Source organism: Astyanax mexicanus, chromosome 20 (assembly GCF_023375975.1).
Source record: "Astyanax mexicanus isolate ESR-SI-001 chromosome 20, AstMex3_surface, whole genome shotgun sequence".
Lineage (NCBI taxonomy): Eukaryota > Metazoa > Chordata > Actinopteri > Characiformes > Acestrorhamphidae > Astyanax > Astyanax mexicanus.
In genome coordinates, this window is record NC_064427.1 from 22,072,816 (window position 1) to 22,090,445 (window position 17,630).

At 43.0% G+C, this 17,630-nt stretch overlaps 2 protein-coding genes across 3 annotated transcripts in view; one reads left to right on the forward strand and one right to left on the reverse strand.

Moving 5' to 3' along the window:
* Nucleotides 1–17,630, forward strand: part of prnpb (prion protein b) — a 103,686-nt gene that overhangs the window by 77,179 nt on the left and 8,877 nt on the right. The window lies entirely within an intron of this gene.
* The window catches only part of bmp1b (bone morphogenetic protein 1b), a 52,777-nt gene continuing 35,458 nt past the window's right edge, over nt 312–17,630 (reverse strand). The window contains exons 7-20 of one of the 2 annotated variants that reach the window (XM_022680717.2): nt 16,452–16,576; nt 15,996–16,111; nt 15,285–15,387; nt 14,992–15,108; nt 14,407–14,552; nt 12,628–12,823; nt 12,167–12,292; nt 11,335–11,495; nt 10,398–10,578; nt 9,599–9,724; nt 8,678–8,805; nt 4,021–4,234; nt 3,481–3,731; nt 312–991 (exon numbers count right to left, since the gene is read on the reverse strand). In XM_022680717.2, the coding sequence (XP_022536438.2) occupies nt 857–991; nt 3,481–3,731; nt 4,021–4,234; nt 8,678–8,805; nt 9,599–9,724; nt 10,398–10,578; nt 11,335–11,495; nt 12,167–12,292; nt 12,628–12,823; nt 14,407–14,552; nt 14,992–15,108; nt 15,285–15,387; nt 15,996–16,111; nt 16,452–16,576 (2,125 nt within the window). In that variant the 3' untranslated portion in view covers nt 312–856. Of the gene's footprint in view, nt 992–3,480; nt 3,732–4,020; nt 4,235–8,677; nt 8,806–9,598; nt 9,725–10,397; nt 10,579–11,334; nt 11,499–12,166; nt 12,293–12,627; nt 12,824–14,406; nt 14,553–14,991; nt 15,109–15,284; nt 15,388–15,995; nt 16,112–16,451; nt 16,577–17,630 lie in introns of both variants that reach the window. The other variant, XM_049468371.1, reaches the window with a different exon arrangement.

A 17,630-nucleotide genomic window follows, 5' to 3' on the forward strand; every position in this document is an offset into this window, starting at 1 on the left:
AGGAGACTCTCCCTCATGAAGACACTGAGATTACAATACCAAGTGTGAGTGTGCAGATCTGTCCTTAAAGAAGAATCTAAAGAATAAAACATATTCAGTTTTTTTAAGTTTACAGAATAATTAAGCATGTGTTCCTAAAATATACAATAACATTTACAATAAAAAGAAAGAAAAACACACTGAATCAGAAGAGGTGTGTCCAAACTTTTGACTGGTACTGTATGTTTTGATATAATTCAGTATTTTACACACAACATTCAACTACATCCTATAAATAAATAAACATTAATAGAAATAAATAACAAGGCAGCTTAATTTTGAAAGAGTTTTTTTTTATTAGTTCTTTAAAATAACACTGATTATCCTTCTTTTTTTCCTGTAACACTGATCAGTGTGTGTTTGATCACAATTCTCTCAGTTTAAGTGCAGGAGATTTTTATAAACCAGCCAAAAATATGTGAAAATCTCACAAATTAAAAAAAACTCTCAAACATCTCAATCTTTGGGCAGAAGATCCTGGAGGTGTGAGAGAGAGGCAGGCGGAGCTCCAGTCTCCCAACAGTACCTATTAAGAAACACAGCAGTGGGCGGAGCCTGGAGAGGTCTGGGTGCTTACTCCATGGCTCCGCCCATTTATCAGCAACATGGGTCATCCCTCACTCGCTCACTCACCATCAGTTTAAAATCATGCTATACATAAACCTTGACAGACTCGCTAGGGGGCACTGTGTGGTCATGCCCCGCCCTCTTATGGCTGCTCCGCCCCTCCTTTCAGAGCTAAAAGTGTTAAAACCAGTTAAAATCCGTGCTGTGTTCTTCTTTACCGAAGCTCCTCCCCCAGTTTGAGAACTGGTATTCACTTACTGGTGTGCAGTGTGTCCTGAAACTTTGTACTGGTGTAGCGAACGTGGAAGCCCTTCTTACTGATGGAGTCGTCTGAGTGGAACCTGAGAACGATGGCGTCGCCGGCTGAGTAGATTTCCTCTGGGGGCTGAAAAATAACAAGAGTAATTACGATATTCATATTAAATCCATAGTTGATGAGTAGACATCAAAAGTATTGAGACACTTGTTTAAATCTTCGCTTTTTCTAAAATCAAACTAGAATCAAAAACTAGAAAAAGCTAATGGAGAAGCAGCAGGACCTACTGTACTCTCTCTCTCTCTCGGACTCTGGCTGCTGATGGAGAAGCAGCAGGACCTACTGTACTCTCTCTCTCAGACTCTGGCTGCTGATGGAGAAGCAGCATGACCTACTGTACTCTCTCTCTCTCTCTGACTCTGGCTGCTGATGGAGAAGCAGCATGACCTACTGTACTCTCTCTCTCAGACTCTGGCTGCTGATGGAGAAGCAGCATGACCTACTGTACTCTCTCTCTCTCAGACTCTGGCTGCTGATGGAGAAGCAGCATGACCTACTGTACTCTCTCTCTCTCAGACTCTGGCTGCTGATGGAGAAGCAGCATGACCTACTGTACTCTCTCTCTCTCTCTGACTCTGGCTGCTGATGGAGAAGCAGCATGACCTACTGTACTCTCTCTCTCTCAGACTCTGGCTGCTGATGGAGAAGCAGCACAATCTATTGTAGTCTCTCTCTCTCTCTCTCTCTCTCAGACTCTGGCTGCTGATGGAGAAGCAGCATGACCTACTGTACTCTCTCTCTCTCTCGGACTCTGGCTGCTGATAGAGAAGCAGCATGACCTACTGTACTCTCTCTCTCAGACTCTGGCTGCTGATGGAGAAGCAGCATGACCTACTGTACTTTCTCTCTCTCAGTCTCTGGCTGCTGATGGAGAAGCAGCATGACCTACTGTACTTTCTCTCTCTCAGACTCTGGCTGCTGATGGAGATGCAGCACAATCTATTGTAGTCTCTCTCTCTCTCTCTCTCAGACTCCAGCTGCTGATGGAGAAGCAGCATAACCTACTGTCCTCTCTCTCTCTCTCTCTCTCTCTCTCTCTCTCTCTCTCTCTCTCTCTCGCTCTCTTTCTCAGACTCTGGCTTCTGATGGAGAAGCAGCACGACCTATTGTAGTCTCTCTCTGACTCTGGCTGCTGATGGATTTATACCCCTCTGTTGCTCACAAATTATACTAGATTTAGCATGGAGCCAACAGCTTCATGGTTTTTCATGTCCAGAGACTCCTAATCTATTGACAGAGCTTCTTATAATTAAGCTGTTTTATTGTAATTGTATTTGTGACATAAAATAATGTGTCTTAAAATAATATCACAGTAATATTGTTTTGTGTAATGTTTCTGGGACAGTATATGACAACATCTTCATGTTGGTTTATCAGCCAGAGACTAGACAAGCTGTGTGTGTGCATTTGCAGCTGAACATCTGTATTTTTATTGACTGCCACATACTGAAAAGTATGTTCATTATTAGTGGTGTCCACAAACATTTGGGCAGAATACATTATAGCGTTATTAAAAAGTAATAATGGTAAATGCTGCCCTCAAGTGGTCAGTAGGATGAACTATTGTCTGAATGCACTTCTCCCAGGGATCACACAGCTTGGCTAGTCACTGTAGTCATACAAGAAGAGTATTAGAAGGGTATAATCTCCAGTATTGAGAACACTGCGGAGCAGTGGAACTGTGTTCTCTGAAATGATGGAACTCCATCCAGTACATCAAGAGACAGGGATGAGTTGGGGGAGCTCACCTTAACTTTTGCTCTGGTGGCTGAAAGAAATCAAATCCTCAGAGCAATGTTTTTTTAATACAAAAATCTAAGAGTAAGACTTCTCTGGACAGTAGAGACAGTTACTTTAACAACAGCAGGATAAAATCCTTTAATTTCAGAAAAATAAACAATAAAGATGAGCAGGTGTCTCAATATCAAATTAAATACTTTTAAACCAATGAACATCAAAGAACAGCAGCGTATTACTGTACATCATAATGATCATAATGTTTTGTCTCATCTTTAAATAATAATAAAAGCTCAGAGGTACTTCACTAATTTACTTAAGTACTAAAATACTGTATTTGTATCTACTGGAGTATTATTTTTACTACACTACTGTACTTAAGTACTAAAATGCTGTATCTGTATTTACTGGAGTATTATTTTTACTTCACTACTGTACTTAAGTACTAAAATGCTGTCTCTGTACTCTACTGGAGTATTATTTTTACTTCACTACTGTACTTAAGTACTAAAATGCTGTGTCTGTATCTACTGGAGTATTATTTTTACTTCACTACTGTACTTAAGTACTAAAATACTGTATCTGTATCTACTGGACTATTACAACAGTACTGTAATTTTACTTTCAGTACTACATTCTACAATAAACTACTTAAGTACAGAAAATATGGAATACTTAAGTACTTCTACTCAAGTGTGGAGCTTAGAGAACACTTCATCTTCTACTCAACTCACTTTTTTGATGAAAGACTTTTACTTTTACTCAATTCTGAATCTCTATTACTTTATAGATCTCTGGTGATTTGCAGTGATCAGTTTTACCCCGGATCCGCAGTAGCGTCCGAGTCGTGGAGCTTTAGCGTCGGATCCGTCGAACAGATCTACGAAGTCGTATCCACAGTCCGCCTCCTCCTCCAGCTCGAAGGTCTGGAAGATAAGCTCCACCCCGTAACCCTTCTCCGCCGAGATCACCCACTCACAGTCCGCTGCCGCGGGGTAGTTATTATCCCCGAACTGAGCATGAGAGTAAAAATCCCGAGTCTTCACCTCCGCCTTCAGACCTCCACCACACTCTAATCAACAAGAACATTAAACCCATACATCAGCCAAAGATCACATAGCATCCCCATTACCCCCAACACAGATTTACACTGGAGATACGAGGGTTCACACTTATTCATTGAAAGGTTGGATGATATTATGGGATATAGAGGGAGAAATATGCAAATCAGATCGCCACTGTACACAATGCTGGCAGAGCGTGCTGTTAAACGGCAGGTTTAAGTTCATTTTTACTCTCTGCTCACATAAATTAAACTTAATAAAGCATCAGTATCAGTTCACTCAATCATGACGAGGTACCTGAGCTATGAGAAGCCTGGAATCCTCTCTTCTGAACGGAGTTATCAGAGAAGAAGCGCAGGAACATCGTGTTCATGCTGGAGAAGACCGGCGAAGGCTTTTTACCCCCACAGAACCGACCCAGACTGGGAGCCCTCCCGTTACCACCATCATACACCTCCACATGATCATACGAGCACTCCAGATGACTCTCCATATCTATCTCATTAAACGCCTGAGAGAGAGAGAGAGAGAGAGAGAGAGAAAAAAAGTTCATTATTATAAACAGTTAAATCACATTTTTATATTAGTCCATTCTAATTACACAAATTATTATTATTATTATTATTATTAGGGAAAGACCTAGTGACAGCCTGGAGAGACAGCTGGCAGGAGGGAAAGACCCCATCGGGCCTGCCATAGGCTAGCTACCTATGGTAGGAGGAACCTGGCAGTAGCGTATAGGTTCCACCCACTTATTGGCTTCTAAAAGTTCAAGAAGAATACCCCCAGAGTCAGCGAGAGCGGGGGCGGAAGATGACTCATTGGTAGACAACCCGGCAATCGACCTAGGAACGAAAAGTACAATGAGAGAGATGATTGACACACCACCTGAGACTGTTACCCCAGGAATCAAATTTCAAAGATGCAGCTGTGGCTGGGCCAAAATGACATCAACTGCAGGCCTAAGAATACATCAAGGGCGGAAAAAGTGCTTGAAGGGCATCAGACAGGGACCTTGCATCGACCACTACTTCTTGCGAAGCAAGTCGAGTCAGTCAAGTGAAGTTCAGCAGCAGGACAAAAACCAAAGTCTGCAGGACGTCAATCCCCCTGTTGCAGAGGAAGAGAGGTCAAGCACAATAGAGCACCTAGAGCCTAGCTTACCCCAGCGTGCAACAGAAACAAAGATCCTGGGGCGAAAGCCACTAATCAAGTGGCCCAAATCCTGTCAGAGGAAAGAGTGGGATGCGGTTAATCTGGACATCAGCAAACTTCTGGAACAACTGAAGGGAACGGCCATTAAGAAGCTGGAGAAGATGGAGGATCTGATATACAACTATGGTGTGGAGCATTTTGGAATCATTGAAGAAAGGAAGACATCATCAACCAGTACAATGAAGTCCAGGAGACAGCAGGAGATAGAGCAACTGGTGAAGGAGAGAAGACAGTTGAAGAAACAGTGGAGGAAAGCCCCAGAAGAGGAGAAGGAGGGATTAAACTTGCTGCAGGAAAGAATTACGAGCAGACTGTCAACTCTGAGAAGAGCTGAGAACCTAAGAAGGAGGCGTAAGAGGAAGGAGCATGCAAGATCGAGCTTCTTTAAAAACCCCTTCAAATTTGCAAAGAGCCTCTTCAAGAAAGAGAAAAGCGGCAGTCTAAAAGTATCAAGAGAAGATCTCGAAGCGCATCTGAAAAGAATCCACACTGACAGCTACCGTGGCAAACAGAGTACCCTTCCAGCGGATATGCCACCAATACTCCCTCCGGAACATCAGCTAGACATAGATCCTCCCAAGTGGAGTGAAGTGGAAAGAACCGTGCGTCGAGCAAGAGCTGCATCCTCCCCTGGGCCTAATGGAGTCCCATACAAGCTTTATAAAAATGCACCAGATATCCTACGGTTTCTCTGGAGAATGATGAAGGTGGTATGGCGGAAGCAAACAATACCAGTGGTGTGGCGAAGGGCAGGGGGCATCCTAATCCCTAAAGAAAAGGATGCAACGGAAATCAACCAGTTCCGTCACATCAGCCTCTTGAACGTTGAAGGTAAAATCTTCTTCAGTGTCATAGCTCACAGACTGGCTGGTTACCTAGAAAGGAACAAATACATTGATACAACTGTGCAGAAAGCAGGGATCCCAGGCTTTTCAGGCTGCTTGGAGCACACAAACATGATATGGCATCAAATCCAAGTCGCTAAAAAGGAGCAAAGTGACTTACATGTTGTGTTCCTGGACCTTGCAAACGCCTTTGGGTCTGTTCCTCATAGTCTTGTGTGGAATGCTTTTGATCTTTTCAGTGTTCCACAGGCTATTACTACTCTGGTCAAATCCTACTTTGAGGACATACAGCTCTGCATCACCACTGAGAGGTACACCACAGCATGGCAGCGGTTAGAGATAGGGATCATGGCAGGCTGCACCATTTCCCCACTGGCTTTCACCATGGCAATGGAAGTCATCATCCGAGCCTCACGATGGGTGGTAGGAGGTCAGCAGCTTAAAGCTGGCCTTCGTCTCCCTCCTATCAGAGCATATATGGATGACATGACCACACTCACAACAACCCTGCCATGTACAAGGCGTCTGCTGGAAAAGCTCCAGGAGAACATCAAATGGGCCAGGATGGAGATTAAGCCAAGCAAATCCAGGAGCATATCAGTGGTCAAGGGCAAGTTGACAGAGCAACATTTTTATATTGGAGGGGAACCTATACCCACAGTGTCTGATAAGCCAGTAAAGAGCCTAGGACGCTGGTATGACGCCAACCTCAAAGACAGGGATCAAGTGGACCAGATCAGGCAGGACACAATTAGTGGCCTGGAGAGTATTGACAAGTCCCTACTCCCTGGCAGGCTAAAGCTTTGGTGCTTTCAATTCGGTCTGCTACCCCGAATGATGTGGCCTCTTACCATCTATGAGGTCCCAATCTCAAAGGTAGAAAAATTGGAGAGGTTGATTGGCTCATTTGCTAAAAGATGGTTGGGTCTTCCCAGATGCTTCAGCAACGTAGGGCTGTATGGAAAAGGCATTCTTGAACTTCCTGTGTCCAGTCTTACTGAAGAATTTAAGAGCTCTAAAGTAAGGCTGGAGATGACACTCTTAGAATCCCAGGATCCATGTGTAGCCCAAACAGCGCCGACCCTCGTGACCGGAAAGAAGTGGTCCGCAAGTTTAGCTATACAGCAAGCAAAGGCAGACCTAAGGCATCGTGACATCGTAGGACATGTGCAACAGGGGAGAGGAGGTTTTGGCCTGGGAAAGAGTAATCCATCTTGGTACAAGGCAGCTCCATCTCAGCGCAGAGGTCTAGTTGTGGAGGAGGTGCGCCGGCAGGAGCAGGCAGCAAGGTGCGCAAAGGCTGTCTCCCAAGCGCAGCAGGGTCAGTGGATGAGATGGGAAGGGGTGGAGAGAAGAAGATTCTCTTGGAAGGAGTTGTGGAGCATGGAAGCATTTCACATCAGCTTTATCTTGCGAGCAACATATGATGTCCTGCCAACTACCAGTAATCTGAAGCAATGGTATGGGGAAGACTCAACGTGCCCACTCTGTCCATCTCCAGCAAACCTTAAGCACATCCTGGTTGGCTGCAAGGCAAGCCTGACACAAGGCCGGTACACTTGGCGGCACAACCAAGTTCTGAAATGTCTTGCAGCTACGCTAGACGCTAGACGAACAGCCGTCAATGCCCTACCTGCACCATCCCATTGTGTAACTGCAAAAGACTTCATCCGTGAAGGTGCTAAGCCAAACAAGACCAAGGCCAGTACAGCATCAGACTTTGGTCAGTTGGGAGGAGCACGAGATTGGATGCTAGCGGCGGACCTAAACCAAAGGCTATGCTTTCCAGTGGAGATTGCCAGTACAAGTCTCAGACCAGACCTCGTGCTCTGGTCCACATCACTGCGTAAGGTTTACATTATTGAGCTTACTGTGCCCTGGGAGGATTCTGTTGAGGAGGCCTACGAAAGAAAGAGCCTTAAGTACGCTGAACTGGCAGCTGATTCTGAGCAACGTGGCTGGAAAGCCAAGGTTTGTCCAGTGGAAGTTGGCTGCAGAGGCTTCGTGGGAAAAACGACTACCAGGCTTCTTGGGGAACTGGGAATTCGAGGCCATACTCAGCGCCAAACCATCAGAGCCCTCTCGAGCACAGCGGAGCAGGCAAGCCGGTGGCTCTGGCTAAAGAGGAAAGATGCCACCTGGGCCCCAAAATAGCATCTGTGACGCAGGAGGGCTAAGAGCTGAGGGGGGCACATCTGGGACGCCAGGTGTCGCCGATGAGCTCTCTGGAGGTGTAGTGGGTTTGTCATCGAAACACCAGTGAAGGAGGGTGCCCACCTGATGACTCCAATGAAGCTCCAAACCCTATTGTTACACAGACAGCACCTTATTTCTTAACCTCCTACAGGTTACTGCATCAAACCACCTCAAATCTCAGGGGTGCAATCAATAAGGGATTGTGCAATCTAGTCCTATGTTAGAACTATTACTTTTGTTATTATTGTTTTTATTATTTTCATTGTTTCTTTTTATTGATGGTTCTGTTAATATTTTCATTGATGTGTTACTATATGTTTAGTTTTTGACATTTGTGTGCTTTGGCAACATTGTTTTCAAAACAGTTATGCTAATAAAGCCAACTTGAATTGAAGTGAATTGAATTGAATTTAATTGAAACGAGAGAGAGAGCGAGAAAGAGAAAGAGCGAGAGAGAGAGAGAGCAAGAGACAGAGAGAGCAAGAGACAGAGAGAGCAAGAGAGAGAGAGAGAGTGAGAGAGTGAAAGAGAGAGAGAGAGAGAGCAAGAGACAGAGAGAGACAGAGAGACACAGAGAGAGAGAGAGAGAGAGAGAGAGAGAGAGAGAGAGAGAAAGAGACAGAGAAAAAGAGCAAGACAAAGCCAAAGAGAGAAAACGGAGTGAGAGAGAGAGACTATGACTATGAGGCTGGATGTACCAGTTTGATGCGGTGTCCAGGTGTGGTGGACAGGGCCCAGCTACAGGCTTTTTTACTGGGGTATTTATCTGGCCAGTTGGGGCTGGTGATGGTGCCGGAAACACTGGTGATGACCTGATCACAGCCGGCTGCAAACAAACAAACAAACAAATTATTTAATTGATTTAATTAGACAATAAAACAATCAAGTTCTTCTGTTCCTATGATAAAGATGTTACATTATAATTGCAATACAACTGAAGTGCTGTACAGTCTTTGGTATCCAGTTTGAATAACTTAATATCCACTATGAACTATTTAGCATCTATGATTTTTCACTATTCTTCCTCTATTATGTATCTATTTTGTATCCACGCTGTATAATTTAGTATCCACTATGTATTATTCAGCATATTCTACTGTACTATTTAGCATCAGACTGTAAAACAGACACTGCTTTCAGACATTAGTTTACTATATCCACTATTTATTGCTGTGTACTTCACTAAAAATATTCTAAAATAAATCTCAACAAGTGAAGGCTTAAATGCAAAAGCAAAGAATCATCATGATAATGAAAGTATCACAATACTGCAATAATTAATTGCATCTCTGCAACTTAAAAGAATAAAATACTCCTAACTTAACACATACTAGGAGCAGGTTTACACTATTTATTTGATTATAGCACCACCTTGTGGATATTGATATTCTGTCCTTTTCCTGCAAATTGTAAAGAATTTTAAACACTGAATGATGACAAGAATTTAGGAAAGCAGCTATCTCTTTCATTTCTATTTCAAACACAAACAGCAGAAAGCAATCTGACCTTTATCCCTCTCTATTACAGGATTATTATAGATAGTGTGTGTGTGTTTGAGTGTGTGTGTGTGTGTAGTGTGTGTGTGTGTATGTTTGGGGGGGGGGGGGGGGGGGTTATACCTTCCTTGCAGTCGTGTTTATTATCATGCAGGGAGAATCCGATGCGACACTGGCAGGTGTAGCTCCCGAAGGTGTTGACGCACTCGTGCTGACAGCCGCCGTTCTCCTTCGAGCATTCATCCCTATCTGCAGAAAATTAATATATAATAAAACAAAAAGTCACCGAAATGTCAGACAGCATCTTCTCTCACACAACACTGGGCTTTAATCACACGGCTTAACCAATCACAGGCCTGTGCTCTCTGTCTGCCTGTCAGTCAGAGGAGCTGTTTAATCTGCAGCTCTATAGCGCCCCCTTCAGGGATTATAGCTTAGTGGGTGGGGAAAAAAACAGAAGTTAGAACTGGGACAGCTTCGCTTGGGAACGTCCACACCTGTATATGCTGTGAGGTGTTATCTTGTGAGTGAGTCTGTTTGAACACTGGTCAGTGGAAACCTACTCATGGTAAGGCCAGGTGAATAATGAGAGTTGGAGAGAGGTCTGATATCAGGGGTGGATGGATGGATTGATGGGTGGAAGGACAGATGGACAGATGAACGCATGTATGGTTGGATGGTTTATTGACAGATGAATGAACAAACGTATGGATGGATGTATGTATGGAAGAATGGATGCCAAATGTAAGTATGTATGGACGGACAAAAGGATAAATGGATGTAAGGACGAATGGGTGTAGGAATATACAGACTGATAAATAGACAAATGGATGCATGGACGGATAGACAGACAGAGTATAACAATGTCTTGAGAGAGGACGGAAACTGGCTGAATGGTTTGTTAGAAGCTTTCTCTGCTCACCAGAGAAGAAGTGAGCCTTGAAGCCTCGTTTGGAGACGGTGTTGTCGGACTTGAACTCGATCCGCATGTTGTTGGAGTGGGAGGTGATCGGGTCTAGCTTAGTAGAACCGCAGAACCTGCCATGGAGCTTGGAGTCGGAAGAGAGACCACTGTGTACCTCCACATAATCATACTTACACACCTGAAACACAGCAGAGGAAATGTTACCTGCAGTGGAGCTACAAGGAACTATAAACTGCTGTAGGCTGAATGGGTGGAGCTATAAACTGCTGTAGGCTGATTGGATGGGGATTTAAACTGCTGTAGGTTGACTGGGTGGAGCTATAAATTGCTGTAGGCTGAATGGTTTGGGCTATAAACTGATGTAGGTTGACTGGGTGAAGCTACAAACTGCTGTAGGCAGAATGGGTGGAGCTATAAACTGCTGTTGGCTAAATGGGTGGAGCTATAAACTGCTGTAGGTTGACTGGGTGGAGCTATAAACTGCTGTAGGCTGAATGGGTGGAGCTATAAACTGCTGTAGGCTGAATGAGTGGAGCTATAAACTGCTGTAGGCTGAATGGGTGGGTATATAAACTGCCGTAGGCTGAATGGGTGGGTATATAAACTGCTGTAGGCTGAATGAGTGGAGCTATAAACTGCTGTAGGCTGAATGGGTGGAGCTATAAACTGCTGTAGGCTGAATGGGTGGAGCTATAAACTGCTGTAGGCTGAATGGGTGGGTATATAAACTGCTGTAGGCTAAATGGGTGGGTATATAAACTGCTGTAGGTTGAATGGGTGGGTATATAAACTGCTGTAGGCTAAATGGGTGGGTATATAAACTGCTGTAGGTTGAATGGGTGGGTATATAAACTGCTGTAGGCTAAATGGGTGGGTATATAAACTGCTGTAGGCTGAATGGGTGGAGCTAATGTTATATTCTTAAATAACTCACATCATTGCCCTCCACGTCGAAACTGTCGAACAGCAGAGTGATGCGGTGCTGTGCCGGCGCCACCAGCTGCCACACACAGTTCTTATTGGGGGGGTACTCTTTGGGCCAGCCGGGGCTGCTGAAGGAGCCGTTCAGCTTCGTAATAAACCCCCCACACGCAGCTGCTGGGGTCAAATACAGGGTTGGAGGTAAGTTGATGTACTGAACGCTTATCTGTGTGAATGTAATGATGATACAGTTGCAAGAAAAAGTATGAGAACCCTTTGGGATTACTTGGATTTCTGCATAAATTGGTCATTAAATGTGTTCTGATCTTCATCTTAGTCAAAACAATATACAAACACAGTCTACTTAAACTAATACCACACAAAAAAATTGTGTTTTAATAAACACAACATGTTAACATCCACAGTGAGGGGAAAAAATATGTGAACCCCTAAGCTAATGACTTTTCTAAGAGCTGATTGGAGCCAAAAACACACAACAGTTTTGAGTTTACTGTTCTTAAGAGACACTCATTGATGCAAACCATGCATCACACAAAATAGCTCTCAGAAGACCTACAATCAAGAATAGTTGACTTTAAATCCAAAGGTTCACATACTTTTTCACCCTGTGCTGCGAACCATGCAAACATATGATTTTTTTGTGTGGTATTAGTTTAAGCAGACTGTGTTTGTCTATTGTTGTGACATTTGATGACCAATTTATGCAGAAATCTAAGTAATTCCAAATGGTTCGCATACTTTTTCTTGCAACTGTATATTAGAGTGAAACAACTCGAGATTAGTGTAGAAAACTGTTTAAAATATCTGATATTTAGTGCACTCACCCTCGCAGCTGCGACGGTCCGAGGCCAGTTCAAATCCTGGATCACACCCACAGCGATAACTACCCAGAGTGTTTATACAGCGCTGCTTACATTGCCCTCTATCAGGCCTGGCACACTCATCCGTCTCTACAGAGAGACAGACAGAGAGTGAGAGAGACAGAGAAAGAGAGAGAGAGAGAGACAGAGAAAGAGAGAGAGAGAGAGAGAGACAGAGAAAGAGAGAGAGACAGAGAGAGAGAGAGAGAGAGACAGAGAGAGAGAGAGAGAGACAGAGAGAGAGCTTCAAGTACCATGTAATTGCTGCACCACTTAACCCAAATCCAGTTAATCTGGCTTATGTGAACCTTTAGTTCCACCTTAGAAAGGGCTAAGAAGGCACTCAGTGATTCTGCAGGGGTTTGGGGGGCGGTGCGCAAAGATAAATAAGATTTTGTGCTGAACTGTTACTGTAACCCTCTGACCTTTAAAGAAGTTAGCAGAGAATCCCGCTTTGTTGACAGAAGCATCAGAGACAAACTTCATCCACAGCCGGTTGGAACTGCTCTTAATGTCGCCAGGTTTGTCGTAGCCACAGAATCGTCCAATCAGCGGGCTGCTCTCAGAATTTCCATCCCGAACCTCCAGATAGTCGTACGCACAGCTGTCGTGACGCTCAACCTGAGAGATCATGCGTTACCAGAGTCAAGAAGTTCAACAAATTAGACAATTAGACAAATATTATATTTGCTCATTTATTTTTATTTATTTATTTATTGAGGATATGATCTAATTAAGCAATAGAACACGAGAGGGAGTGTGTTATCGCGAAATAACAATGATCTGCGACCAAATCACAGCCGTGATGTTATTCGCGATAACACACGACCTCGAGTGTTCTATTGCTTTTATACAACAGTTTCTTTTTTTACTAAATAAATAAAGAAAATAAATCAAAGAACTTTAAGAAATTCAGTTTGAATATGCTTTAATATGGACTGAGCCTTCCGCCAAAAAGTAGTTCCACCACAACTTAACTACAAAACAGTGTATGGTTCAGGCAGACTAACACCACGAAAGTTAGCTTGAAAGCAAAATTGGGAATAGTGAAGATGGTAACGTTAGGAGCGTGAAATAACGCTAATACTCTCCTCTCCTGCTCCGTGGAGTCGTCTTCAGGTGAAAGCCGCGAATTTTAGCATTTCTGCTTATTTTCCTGGGTGGTGTTGGTTTTAACTAGCTGGCTGGACTGTGGTTAGGTTAGCGTAGCTTGCTTTAGCTCAGGATTAACTTAGCTTAGCCTAGCCTGGCTGGTTAGCGTTCTGGCTGTAAGACGGCATTAACCGAGCGATTTTCGTTCCCTTTTTTCCACGAAAGACGAGCCAGCGCTGCAGGCGAGCGTGCCGCGGCTGAGCGCTAGTCTGTGCTAAGCTAACGCTGCTGCGGGTGTCCTGTGTGTTTACGCCGTTACTCGGCAACGCGTCGGCGGAGAGATACAAGTTTAGTGTGAGAAGGCCGTGATGTTATCACGAAATATCATCACGGCTAGATCACTTCTCAACCAATCAGATTGGTTACTAACTGTAATATTACATATTTGTGAAGGTAAAAGTATGTGAAGCTTTGCTTTAAGTATCCGTTGTGTATTTCCCTCCTTTGCACCATTAACTCATCTCGATTTTTAGCCCATCCCTCTGTACAGGACAGCTTTAACTATAGGATGTAGGTGGATTTCCTTCCACAACATTTCCATTGGAATAAGGTTAGCCCCTTTGCAACACATTAATTTTATTCTTAAAACATTCTTTGGTAGAACGACTTGTGTCCTTAGAGTCACTGTCTTGTTGCATAACCCACCTTTTCTTGAGATTCAGTTAATGGACAGATTTTCTGACATTGCCTTTAGAATTCTCTGATATAATTAGAATGAACTATTTCATCAATGAAGGCAAGCAGTCCTGACACAAATGCAGCAAACAGCCCCAAATCATGATACTACCACCACCATGTTTTACAGATGGGAATGCAGTGTAACACTTTTAATTTAAACCTAAACTTTCTATTTTGGTCTCATCCGTCTACAAATCACTCTTCCAGTAGTCTTGTTTCTTGACCATGTGATCTTCACCTTCAAACTAACTGCTAATCCTAAAGGTTTACATGCTGTTATAATTATGCAGAAATACCGAAAACTCTTCACAAACTTTCTAGCACCGCTGTGTCCTGTATTTGATCTTAGGATTTGGTCAAAAATTATCCCTCACCTCAAACGATTGGAAGTGAAGCCCCACGTTGAATCCCTGAGCCACCGTTATCTTCCACACACACACTTTATTCGGGCGATAGTCGTCGGGGTAGTTTGGCGACTGGATCTGACCACTGTCCCTCTTAACAGACCCTCCACAAATTGCTAAGATCAGATCAGACAGTTATTAACATTATTAACATTAACATTATTTATTATTAGCATATTAGCACTGATTAGCATGGTGGTATTAGTGTGTGTTGTGCTGGTACAGTGAGTGGATCAGATACAGCAGTGCTGCTGGAGTATTTAAACACCTTTAAGTAGCATTCTGTGGGTGGGGGAATGTGATTGATGTCCTGTAAGTAGTAAGTAGTAACTTTTACTTTACTTTTAAAAAACTCCAGCAGCACTGCTGCAGTGTCTGATCCACTTGTAACAGCAAGAAATACATAAACAGAACTACAGTCTACAGTAATTTTATACAACAAACGTGCATAATTCTTGGTCATAGTGTTTCTCTCTCTCTCTCTCTCTCTCTCTCTCTCCCTTATATATGGTGATATGTATTGGATATACACTGATATATAAGGCAGTTTTGTACCTTCATATACAGCAGAGAATCCCTTCCCCACCCAGTTACTGCTGCTGCGAAACTCCACCCACAGCTGACTGTCTGTGGAGATGATTGGCTCTGGAAGCTGGTCTCCACAGTAACGACCTGAAGAGTAACATAGCAAAACAACACAACCACAAAAACAATCAAAGGGCAGTTGGTCAGTCGGTCAGGGGTAGCAGTGAGGTCAGTCCGGTGAACTGCGATGCTAATTCGATGCTAATGTTGGCCTATTTGATTTTAAAACTATGCTAATTTAATGCTAATGGGAAAAAATAAACCTTTCAAAGCAGCTTTTCTCCAGTACCCGTCTCGAACCTCCACGTGATCATACCAGCACAGGTGGCTCCGGTACAGGTCCATGGAGGTGAAGTTCAGGACGATCTGATACATAAAAAATTAAGACAAATAAATTATCAGATTACACTCTGATACACTCTGAATGGTGGATCTCTAGGATGTAAACTTTATGGTGAAGTGGATCTCCAAGACATATACTTGATGGAGCAGTGGATCTCCAGTTCTTATAATATCTAGGAAGTGGTGAATCCTCATGTGCTAAACTACTACAGAATGGTGGACCTCCAGGGTGTAAACTCTATGGTGAAGTGGATCTCCAAGACATAAACTTGATGAAGCAGTGGATCTCCAGTCCTAATAATATATAGGAACTAGTGAATCCTTATTTGCTAAACTCTACTATAGAATAGTGGATCTCCAGGAAGTAAACCCTATAGAGTAGTAGATTCCCATGATTTCATGTTGGATACATAGGTTCTAATCTCTCTGTAGTAGTGGATCTCCAGGAGTTAAAAAAATATAAGTGGTGAATCTCCAGGATCTAAACTTGATGGAGCAGAGGATTCCCAGGACGTAATATCTAGGAAGTTATGAAGCTTCATGTGCTAAGCTCTACTAAAGAATGGTGGATCTCTTGAATCTGATCTCTCCTGGGAGGTGGATCTCCTGCAGTGTTAATGGCTCTGTTGTACCTTCTCGCCTGGGGTGACGGAGATGCTCCAGATGCAGTGGGAATATGCGCTGTAGCCGTTGGGGAACCCAGGAGACGAGAAGTTCCCAGAACTTTCTTGCAGAGTTTCACCGCACTCTGACCACAAAACAAAACAAACAACATCTCTAAGACCTTTACCCCAGATCACAAATCTGAAATATGATAAATTGACTGCTCATTTGCTTATAAATGAAGTTTAAGTGCTAATTAACACAATCATTAAATAAAACAACAAGCCTGTTCCTACAAGCGTGCAGTATTTGTAAGTACCGTAAATGACTAATGCTAATTAATTTAATTTAGCTGAGGGATTGATATAAATAATGTACTGTACTGGGTATAGAGACTGTTGTAACTCTTACTCTGTTAAAATCAATCTTACATAATAAGAATCTGCATCCATGGATGTAAAAACAAACAAAAAATAAACACCCACTGGGACAATTGTAGAGTTTCCTGGCCTGAGCGATGTCCCCTTTACTTAGCCTTGTCCGCTGACCAATCGGAGGCCGGGCCCCATTTACATCATAGCGTGGCAGAATCGTATCCAGAAAAATGCCTCTGTTAAAAACAGAAAATTAGAAATTAAAGCTGCATTGTTTAAATAGCAACAGTGCTTCTGAATATATCTACACTGATGGGTGTGGTGGTCTGTAAATTAGGTGTGTTCAGGTACATTTCTGGTGTATTGCTATCTTGGCAATCGAAAACACAGGTGCACCACTGACTAAATACAACCAAGACAGACGTCAACAGTCAGATGTTCATTGCCTTCCTGCCACTGCAGACACACAGAGTGTGTAAAAGTGTGTACAAACCCAACTTTTACATCAACAATAAACAGAATCCTAAATACAAAAAAACACTGCTGTTCCCGTAAATGAGCTACTGGTGCACCTTCACAGTGTGAACGAGCAGGTCAGTATCTTCTGCTGAGAAGCATTGGACACATCCAGGCTGCGCCATTAAAATAGCAATCCGCCAAAGTCCGAGCTCACCTGGCTCTTAAAGAGCATGGAAAGAGACACGCTGATTGGTTTATTTTATGTTATGCCCAAAATTAACCACACTCACAATTAATTAACAGAATTAGTACATGCCTTTTGTGCATTTTGAGCCGCATCGTTACGAAAGCAAAGACACTTTGACATGCAATAAGTGAAGCTGCATGATGCACTGTTCACTATAGATCAATTAAATAGGGGCTTGAGTGTCTGAAATTCTCAACCTGGTTCTGCTATTCCTTCTACTTAAACTCTTTTTCTGTTTTTTTTTTTTTCAAACAAACTCCTTATACATTCACTCAACTGAACATCAAAATAATTATTTTAATTTAACATTTTTTATTACATTTCTCACTTTTTTTTACTGCAGAAAAAGAGCTATTGAAATAGAGCAGCACAATATAAAAGGGCACAGGTGGAGACATAGACAGTGATCAAGGTTGTTGCTATGTGGTTGCTATAATAACCGAGACAGTTGCTAGGCTGTCGCTAGGCTTATGCTTTAGTATACACTGCATGGTAGGAAAGGTGCAGGTAGTGAAGCTGCAACAACAAAACAAGAGAAATACAGAAACTTTCTGCTGTAAAGTTCAGACCATTCTTTCTACAGC